At 38.8% G+C, this 10,928-nt stretch overlaps 1 protein-coding gene across 1 annotated transcript; it reads right to left on the reverse strand.

The window, feature by feature from the left end:
* Positions 1-761: 761 nt before the first annotated feature.
* micall2a (mical-like 2a) lies at positions 762-10,928 on the reverse strand (the record flags this gene model as incomplete). The annotated part of the gene is made up of 17 exons (XM_083931840.1): positions 762-841; positions 930-976; positions 1,103-1,217; positions 1,302-1,375; positions 1,702-1,804; positions 4,095-4,218; positions 4,399-4,463; positions 4,652-4,759; positions 5,012-5,202; positions 5,639-5,687; positions 6,935-7,125; positions 7,242-7,748; positions 7,839-7,969; positions 8,468-8,634; positions 8,798-8,939; positions 10,057-10,105; positions 10,786-10,928. The coding sequence occupies 17 exons, from the start codon at positions 10,926-10,928 to the stop codon at positions 762-764; spliced, it is 2,286 nt and encodes a 761-aa protein (XP_083787966.1).

The raw sequence follows: 10,928 nt of genomic DNA on the forward strand, positions 1-10,928 counted from the left end.
TTCCAAGTTCCTGTCTTGTGATACAGCATACCCAGGCTGCCACCTACAGTACAGTGTGAGAGAGGAACTACAGTCTGCAACAAGGCAGTTCAACATGTGTGGCTGTTCATTTTACACTCCACAGCCATTCAGACTTAATAGTTGTGGCTTTTTCTTCTGCTAATATCCTTACGGGAAATTTGTTAAAATCCATTATTAAATAAATACTTAATAATTTCATTTTGGATCAAAACTGTTGAAGGATTACACCTTCATTCTCATACTTCCTATTTGCATGTGGAACATTATGTTTTTAACACCCATCATCCAATTGTTTTGACCTAGTGCTAAACGTGTTAGATACCTCATTCCAATCACTGAATAAATGTAACATATAGGGAACTACTCACAGCTGCATTTGCCACGTAATTAAACAAAAAGAAATGTGAAAAACAATAGTGAATAAACAGGACACCCCTTGTGAAAGAAGCAAATATTGAATCATAAACCATCCACTTCACTTAACACAAAAGAGAACTAAAAGTGGATGTTGAGCATGTTTTTTTTTAACTTTACCTTTAAATTTAAAATATTCTGAAACAACTAGAAACACAACACATGATTTGATCCAACATGCTTTCTAATGTATCTTAATTTCCCTTCTCATTAGCGCACCAGGTACTACAGTACTTAAATAAATAAAACTCTTAAGATATTTTAAAAGATATGATAAAAATGATACATGAAGACAACAATGAAGAAGTTAAAAATCGCCTTGAGGGTCATTCCACTCGTCTTTTACTTCTTCGCCTGAACAGTTTTGAGATGGCAGATTTCCTCTTATATTTGGCTTTCTTCACTCCTAACCAGCAAAAAAAATGCATATTAGAATATTGCATTCAAATAGGAAAATTCAATCTAAAAGAAACAGTGTTTCATGCAAAACTTACCAAGATTTTTCATCATTTCATTCAACTGCTGATCCTCCTCCACCTCCCTGAAAGTGATCAAAAATAAAACTCAAGACATTTTGCCTTGTTTAAGTTGTTATATTATCAGTATCACTTTGCATTACTGATCACTCCTGTAATGTAAAAATGAATTAGAAGATGCATCGTGTTACCTTAGCCTGTCTTCATCCAGACCCTCAACAATTGCATTTCTGCCGTCTACAATCTCCCTCAGTCTCTGCATCAACTTCCTCTCCCGCTGTTGCTCTTCTCTGGACTTTAAATGATCTATGACACCAGGTTGACCGACTTTAGTGTTGGAAGAAGAAAGTAACAGAGGTGAGGTTGAGAAAAGAGTTTGTGATCTCTTACCTGGCTTCTCCAGCAGCCTGCGAAGTTCCCCCTCCACCCCTGGCTGCTGCTGCTCCAGCTCCTGAGTTCTGGCTCTGAGATATGTATTCAGTCATCATATACACAAAAAGCTGAACCTGATTTATTATGCACATCCATTCCAAAACTGTAAACAATCTTGCACAAATATATAAAGGTATACAGTTAATAAATTGAAATTATCTTTTAACATTATATAAAAGGTGCATAGGAATAATAAAAAAAAAACGAATGCCATTGGAAAATATTTCAGGGTAAGAAGTTATTTTATATAATCAAAAAGTAAATAGCTTTGTCACAAAGTTAAAAACAGAGTGCCGTAAATGCTTGCAAATAGAATCAATCACAGCCAAACTGAGATGTTTTAAGCTATAGAACTCACATGTATACAAGTTCTGACTCTTTCCTGATGTACATCTGCTTCTTTCGAATCAGATTGAACCAGTCGACCATCAGTGGGTCCATCAATATGTCTCCTTCCCCCTCTGAAATAGTCAATTAATGTTAGTTATACACTAAGATTCAATTTATAACCATTGATAATCTTTTATAATGGTCAAGTCCTAACATCTAGGCACTAATGTGTATAAACGTACACATATAATCAACTACAATGCCTTCTATAAATTTCTGAAAAATGTGCATTTATTATCCACTGTGCAACTTGTGCAGATTAACGCAACTCAACCACATGTTTCCCACTTGTGAGTACATTCAATTCTGCAGGCACAAATTAGAGATTTAAGAGTGTTCAGACAGCAATATTTAAATAGAGTTCTGGCTCTGTGCTCTCCTGATATCAGATGATGCAATGGCTGGGGTTAAAGAGCAGGCTGTAGAAAAAATGTTTTTATTCACATTATACATTTAGGATTAGATTTTACATCCTTTTATATAACAATTATGAAGCCTTCCCTTATCCAGAATCGTAGCTTAGTTTATTTTCACCAGATAAACTCCTTGTTTTCATGCGACTGTATTAGTTACACAATAACACAATTAAGTGTAATAAGGTTTTTGGATCATTTGGCTCGTATGCAGCAGGATTGTTGAGATGGAGGAGTTAATCACCTCCTGGGACCATGTCAACACTTCACTTAAGGTAGTTAGTCAATAATACACAGCCCTGCACCTTATGTGTAGGTAATCCTGAATGTGGTACTTTAAAGATAATGTAAACATGACTGTCATGTGCTGCAGAATGAAGATACGTTCAATAGTTAAAATAAAATTTGTATTATCAAAATTACTAGTCATCACTGCTGTTGCATATAATAGAACAGACCTTTATCTCACCGAAAGCTTGGGTGAATGTTATTTTACAAGGGTTCCATTTTTTTGTCTAAAATAGTAAAATTTTTAGTCAATAAGATAAAGTCCGTTCAAGCAAAAACACCAAACATTCGCTGGTTCCAGTTTCTCTAATGTGAGGATTTGCTGCTTGTGTTTGTTAATATGAAGATAAACTCAACATATTTGTACATTAGACAGCTGGTGGCACAAAACAAGCATTTTAAATATCACCTTAGGAAATTATAATGAGCACGTCTCATGATTTTCTGACATTTTATGTTAAAAAAAACGAACACTAATTGATTAATCATTAGTTGCAGCCTAGGCCCCAGCATTCTCAGATATAATACAATTCCTCATCTAAACTCCTCATCTTACTATGCAAGTTTTAACATACAGGAGATGAGAAGAGCAACACAGATGGAATACATGATGAAGTACAGATTTGCCTTCATCACTTATGTAATAATGATTTAGCAAAAATCCTTTAGGGGTTAGCTTTAATTTATTTATTTATCGTTTGCCCAAAGAACAGTGATGCTTTGACAAAAACAGTGAATAATGTATAAATCTAAAATGTTAACGGCTGTTTGAATATTTTACTAAAGCAGTTCTCATGGTTTAGGGACTCCTTTGTCCCAACACGTTATTATGACATATTTTTTTCAGCTTCACCAAGTCAGACCAGAATACCTGAGTAGGTGGATCAATAGGCTTTTAGAGTGAATATTTGCCAATGCCAATTAGTTTCTAATCCATCAAGCCACATTTACAATAAGGACTTATCGGGACAGGGACTGGACAGGACAAGACGTTCTAAATCCTGACATCACCACAACAAACGTGATTTTATTCTGTATTGAACTCAAGTAGATGATCTCCTAGGTGGTGTGCAATTTATGTCAAATTCTGGCCAAGCGGTTGCTTGCTCAGGCTTCCTGGGTGGTGAATAGGAAAAGAAAGTACACAATTGCCCAGAATATATATATTACTATATCCAAGTCATGTTGACCTTGAGCAAAGCAATCAGACCCCCTACTTCCACTACCTCAAAAGAGAGGCAACATCCCTGTGGGCTGCCTGCGCCTCTCACCTCATTTGACTGCAGAAACAGTAATAGAAATGGCAGGTAAAACCCCCAAACACACTCACACACACAGTGAATGTGTGTCCCGTGTGAAGCAACCAGGACGACTCTGCAGCAGAGATGCTCTCACAGAAGCAGCAGTGGAATTCAGCAGTTTGCACAAATACAATAAAATATCAAAAGTATGTCAAGGGTGTTTACAGCAAGAGAGCAAAATTGACCAATGAATTGGCATCTTCTGCTTCAGAATAATTGCGTTTGAGGGAGTGTTTATTTTCAAAATCGTGCAGCTTGTTTCTGACATGTTCAATGACATGACAATGACAATGTTCAAGGAAAAAGGAAGGAAGTGGGTAAAATGTTGTTGCAGAGGAAGAGAGACAGGAATAAAGTACCTTCCTCACAGCTGCGGAGTTTCTTTTCCAGCTCCACACCCTGCTTCTCCAAGTGAGCCACATTTGTCTCAATATCATTCAGGTCCCTCTCAATCTGCTCCACTGGAATATGATAAGACTTCACCTGATATAAAATAAAAGAACTCCAGAGTTTCAGTAGAACCAAGATAACTTTAATTTGAGAATTCAGAATTTTGACACTTAAACGTAAAGAAGGTTGTCCATTTTTTACTGGGAATATAATGAAAGCATATTTGTAGCGCTGTTAATTAATCTCTTAAGAGACTTAATGGAGGGAACTTACAGAGGGTGACCTCATTTCAGTCCTGGAGGCGTTGGTGGGTGACAAATACTTTCCCCTTTTAGCACCTAAGAGGTAGATAAAATAGGATTAGATAGTCCTTTCATGGCAGCTTTTCAGAAAATCATTGTCAAATATGACTTCACCTGATTTATTTTCAGTGAAAAATGACTGCTCATATAAAATCAACAAGATGGCTGAGGCCATGTATGTGTGGCTTTGATGATGACATTTTTTAAAAAAGCTGAGAACCAACCTGAGAGATGCCCATGATTGGCTGGAGCAGTCGTGGAAGAGCTAATAGATTCCACAGCTGGCTGTCTGGGTGGGGATTTCACAGACAAGTGACTCCCATGTTTAAAACCTTAAATAAGGACAAGGAGGTTAACCTGCTGTACATCTGCAGAGAGTTAAATCTGCTAATGCATTTTTAAAAAGAGAATCTACAAGAATCTCAAAACACAGAGATATTGGTATATTGGTACTGATAAATTAACTGCTGTCACCACTCCCATAGCATTGTTTTCAGCCACAACCGGCACAGTTTTAGCAAAAACATTCTACAAATCACTGTTGACCAAATGTTTCTTATTATAATGCCAGAGAAGGGATTTACCAAGGTTTCCTGAACCAGGCTGAGGTTTTGGGGGAGACACTTCCCTAAAGGTTGCAGGATCAAACAGAGCAAAACTAACTGAAGGTGCAGTTGTTTGAGCTGAGGGAGGCCTTGTTGTACTAACGGGGACATTAGAGGTAGCTGTGGGCATGGATCCAGGTGTTTGTTGCTCAGTAAAGGCTTCAGCATCTCTGTACGAAAGACAAAGTTAAATGAGCATTTAAAGTGTGCCACCATTTAAAATGGAGTAAATTTAAAGCATTTATCTGATGAAATACATCTAAAGGCTGAACATAAAGAATAAAAATGTAAGTCTGTCCTCACCTTTTATTTTGTAATGATAAAAGGTGGTGAATGGGGGAATCGTCAGAAATGAGAGAATGTAGTGTTAAGAGAGGGAAAGGTTCAGGCTTGGCACTCCCTGGGGTTTGTTAGGATGGAGGACAGAGCTAGATGACTGCACTCAGAGCCAGTCAACATTAACAGACAGGGAAGAAGCTTGACGATTCTGCATTCTGGAGAGTGAATAAGCTGATTGGTCAGGGATGTTTAAAGACAAATATTTCAAGCTATTTGCCCACCTGAGTGAATTATGAGGCTAATATTAAGATGACTAAGGATACTTACTTTAAACTTAGCTCAATATTCACAGGTTTGAGCTTCCATTGCCCCCAGACTGGATCTGCAGACCAATTATTTTTACAGAAAAAGTTCATTTCAGAACAAACGTATGATGGCAGAAGAAAGGTTATCAGTACTTCATCTGTCACATAAATAACTGTTTAATTTCGTAATTTCAAAACCAGGGTGACATTATCACACTGTCATGTGGCATCTATTTTAGCGATGAAGTGTGCTCTCAAAGCAGTTCAAGTTCCTGTACACAGTCAACAAACGACTCCCTCATTGACTCTTCTCCGTGCCACACTCGCATGAACCGCTGATAATGAGTGCAGCAAGTGGTTTCATTGTCTCTCACAACAATGCACTAAAGTACCTGATCCTCACCTGCACATCTAAATCAAATCCCATACTACAAAAAAACGTGATTTCCTGTGAAAGTATCAAAACTCTAAATCCAGAGAAATGCACACAGACTGTATTCAGAAACTGTGCCTTTAAACGAGCCATCAGGCCTTCTGTACGGTTGTGATGTCTCTGCAGTGCCGTTACAGTCATTCTCAGGCTGTAATGATGGTGCAGAGACGCTAAGACGCAGATGCAGAAGACCTGGAAACACTGACCAATCAGATCAAACTGAGCTTTTTCAGGAGGGGGTCTTAAAGAGACGAAGCGTTTCAGACAGTGTGAATAAACAAGTATTTATAATGAGAAAAATATCGTGTCTTTTGCAAATAAAAAAAAAAAGGAACGCAAAATACAAGTATGGAACTGAAAAAAAGTACAATAATATACTGTATATAATAATAAAAAACATAATATGTCCTCTTTAAAGAGCCAAATTATGCTCAAATCTGCCATCAGACATGCACAAACTCTCAAGATGGAGTAATGTCTATGGTCAATATGTGGTCCAAATTAACAGGCAGCAGGATTACTTTCTATGAAAGGAAGATCTAAAACCAACAGTAATTGTGTTTCTGTCTGGGAAGCTGAGTGTCAGTATGCTGCACCCATGCATGCACATCCATCCAAAGAGAATGACAGTTCAACTACAAAAGTTCATTAAAAGTGTGAGACCGAAATTAAAATGTCAGTATCCAGCATTGAGCTACTTTCAAGCTAAACGTACTGGCTGTATAAATAGGGCAAAGATGACAATAGGGCTTTGTTTTCTATGAATGCGTTCTGAGACAGACAGAGAGAGTGGAGGGGTAGGGTGGGGTGGGGTGGGGGGAGGGGGGGGGGTGTTGGCTAGATGTCAAATAATGGATCGAGAACAACTGAAATGAATTTAGAAACGCTTGCCTTTGGCAGTTGTGTGTACAGTCGTTGGCCTTGTGTTGTCTTTGTTGATGGCCTTCAGGCATGGCGGTTCCTTATTGTTTGTCTGGCTGGTGGAGGGTTGTCCTGCCCAGTTTCCTGCTGCGCCTTGGCTGCATTTATCTCTTCTCAAACCGGGGCTGTCAGCTGAACTTGGCTCATCTCCAAACCTACAGAGAAGGGAAACCTTCACCATCAGCCTTAATAACACAAAAACCGTACAGACAGTGGGAAAGACTAGAAATCTATTCATGGCAACAGAAAGTAGAAAGAGTGCAATACTCGCCGTCTCTCCGCTGATCGGATGGTGAATGGGCGTTTGTTGTTATTGTTGCAGTTTTCCTCAGCCAATTTCTTTCCAGTGGTTGTTCTGACTCTGCTCCTCTTATCATCAGGACTCAGTGGGACCTTTGGCCTTCCTGAAACACTTGAGGGCTCTGAGGTCTTCCTGTTACCTGTTGAGGCCTCTATGACTGGCGCTGCAGCTTGGAAAAACTTCTGCCGGGCCGTCTGTGTCTTATGGGCTGAGGCTGTCCAGGAATGGGAAGGTGGAGTAGGACTGACTGGCTTCAGTGCAATATTCAGTGGGGCTGACAGCACAGAATAGGGGCGTGGTGCAGGCTGGGTGTGGCTGGCACTATTTAATCGCCCAGCTGGACTGGCAGATCCATTTTTGATCCCAGCCTGAGAGGATGGTTTGCAACTGTTCTGGTGGGCGTTACAGATAAAAGTGTCTGGATTCTTCCCAGGTTTGTAGCCTCCTGCATGAAGCACGCTCGAGCATTCACTGCATCTGATGTTTATTAGCATGTGATTATTAACACAATAAACCGTACAAGACAGGAAAGTATGATGTATCAACACATGGAGCTTAAATTCTTACTTGAAACAGCTTCTGTGATAGAGCTTGCCGTCCACAAAGTGCCGCTGAACCAGATGGACATGGCTCTTGCATGCAACACATTTGCTATTGAGAGTCCCATTTTTGTTGGCGTTTTCTGCAAGAACTGCCTTCTGAAAAAGTAAACTAATGCTCTATTCAAAATGGTATTACACGTACCTCATTAAAGTGATATTTTGGATTTTTGGAGTGGGGTTGTATGTATGTATGTACTTATCAACTGATAAATACAGCTAAGCATGAAAGCTAACGAAGCAGCAGACGAAGTAAAATTACAGTTTTTGTTGATGGAGTCTGCTGGCTTTAACAAGAGTGATATAATTGCTTCAGTTCACCACATGTTAACTTAAACAGAAGAGATATTATAATAAATATAGTGTACACTTAAAACGCTAATTTTTTTAAGGTGAGGCGTGCCAACCGCTATCTATTGTAGGTAATACACTGATTAAGTACCTCATACAGTACAACCCCTTTAAAAAAAATCTGAATTATCCCTTTAACATGTACTGAGTGCACTGAAAACAAACAAAATCAACATTGTTCTTATATATAATATTTTTTTTTAAAGGAATGTTGTAAAACAACAAAGATGTATTGCAAGTACTGACCTGAACAGCAGCTCTGGCCAACTTGGGTGAGGTCTGAGCAGTGAGCGTGGAAGGTAAACGATTCTCAATGGCGGTTTTAGACACAAAGGTTTTGGCAACCACTGGGAGATTTTTTTTCTCCGATGGCTCCTCCTTGGAGCCCTCTGCTGGCCTTTTTACACCTCCCACTGAGGAAAAAGAAAAAAACATTACCAGTGTCAATCATCACATTATAGCAGAGGAGAGAATCAATATAATTTTAACCTGAAACTAAAAAAGAAATATTTTATAAGCCCTAATTTGAAAAATCTGCACAGTTGATAAGGATATTTGAAGCAGCTATATTCTCACTGGGAGGCCGTCCTTTGAAGTAGTTGTAATACTGGGAGACGTAGGTAAGAATGCTCAGCCTGTCTGGGATCCTTAAAGCCACCATGTCTTCTGCATCTAACAAAGCTGGAATCCCCAACTTATCCTCTGCAACCTGAAAAGCCTTGAGAAAAAATACACAGTTTAACAAACAACCTTTGACTCCAAGACACGATTTACTAGTAGTGTATGATGCATCAAGTAAACACACCCAAAGCGGTTTTGTCATATAAAGGACATGGCATTCACTGCTCCTACAATTACAGCATTTGTAAAAATATCACACAATACAATCTACTTTAAATAGACTAGCCGTATTCTGTGGCTCAGCCCGGAGAGGTCTAGAAAGGGCTGTATAATGAATAGCACGCTTCCCGTGAGCTTGTAGGGATAAGAAAGGAGATGGAGGGAGCAGGATATCAGAGCATTGTTTAGGATCAGCCTGGACATGCTCATTAAATTTAAAGCAAAGCCTTGAATACCAAGTCTGCTAATATAAAAGAAGAGCTCCAAAGATAAAGAATTTGAGATTCTGTTTTGCTGTTTTTTCTACAAACACACACAGACGATTTCTTATTTAACAACGTGTAAAGTATCCACCTTTAAGAAACAGGACACTATTCATGAAATATAGAAGGGTTTGAATTACTTCAACAGTCTCATATTTCTGCACAGGAAGCATCTTCAATGGTTGATCGGAGCTTAAACCTGATAAAACACTATTCTGTGACCACAAATCTGGTTAAAAGTTGGTTTTTTTTTCTCGCATAACATGTAAGGATTAAACAACTGTGACTTTAAGTGAACTGTCATCGTGAGGATCAGGTGGCAGAGGACAGCAGGCCTCATTCAAAATGAATAGCCTGGAGCGCCTCTCCCCTGAGGTCACGTTTGTTGCTGACACTGCCAGGATCATCCAAGACAACAAGCAAGTCGTACAGAGTGCATACAGTAGCACTCTGCAGGGTCTGCAACCCTCAAAGGAAGCGGGTAAAATAGAAGACGACTAAATAATGGAGTGGCTGTGCTGCTCAGGTCATGTGAGGGTTAACAAAATAAATGAGGTCAAGTGGACAGAGGCAGAGAAAAGATTAAAAAACTTTAAGCTAGGGGAGATGTCATTTCTACCAAGCAGCTTCTGCTTAAACTGCTCTGCTTGTTGAAACAGTTAAATATTTCATTCATCAGCTCGAGTATGAACTCCGCTCCACTCAAAAGGGTTCAACAACTTGACATCTTACCAGTCTGTTGTTCTCAAACACATCCTCCTCTCTGAGTGAGTCATAGTCTCTGGGAAACACAATTAACAAGGAAGAGAGAGAGAGGGGTTAAACATGCAGAAGGAACACATCATCTAACTTGTACTCTGAGTATTTAAATGAGGATTAAATGTTCAAGGCATCATCTTTCTTTACACATGGTAACAACAGAAATGACATCCCTCAACGTGTAGGCAATAGTGGAAAGTAACGGTATATACTCATTTAACTAATTTACTTAAGTACAATTTTGAGGGACTTCAGTATTTCCATTTTTGTACTTTTTTTTTTTACATTCTTTGACAGCTTTAGTTGCTTCTTACTTTGCAGATTCAGATTATTAATACAAAGTATGAACCAACCATGTAGTGTATGGTGTAAATTCTAGATTAAACTACCAGGCAGAATATAAAGTACTTATAATTAGCTCCATCTTCACTAGCTGCAACATCAAAGTGATGAACACATCAATAGTTCTATTCCAGTAATATATTATTCTGAAATGGGTCACTTTTCATAATACCTGTTTATTGTTATTATATGTTTTTTTTTTTTTTTATACTTCAAAAAACTACTAAAAGATCTGAATACTTCTTCTACCACTGCAAAATTACAAAAAAAAAAAAAAAAAAGGGCCAGGCTGCCCCACAACTTCAGAAATGTACCCGCTGACGCCACTTGAACCACTTTTCCCCAAAGTTGAATACTTACATCAGGTCCGGTCTGTACTTGTGTATAAGCGCACAGAAAGCCAATCCATTCTTGAACGAGGTTGTCATGTTGGTGATGGCCACATCTCGGTAGCCATCACACTGTATTTTACACCAGTGCTCCAAAGCTTTGATTGCAGCCAT

This window comes from Echiichthys vipera, assembly GCF_963691815.1.
Source record: "Echiichthys vipera genome assembly, chromosome: 17".
Lineage (NCBI taxonomy): Eukaryota > Metazoa > Chordata > Actinopteri > Perciformes > Trachinidae > Echiichthys > Echiichthys vipera.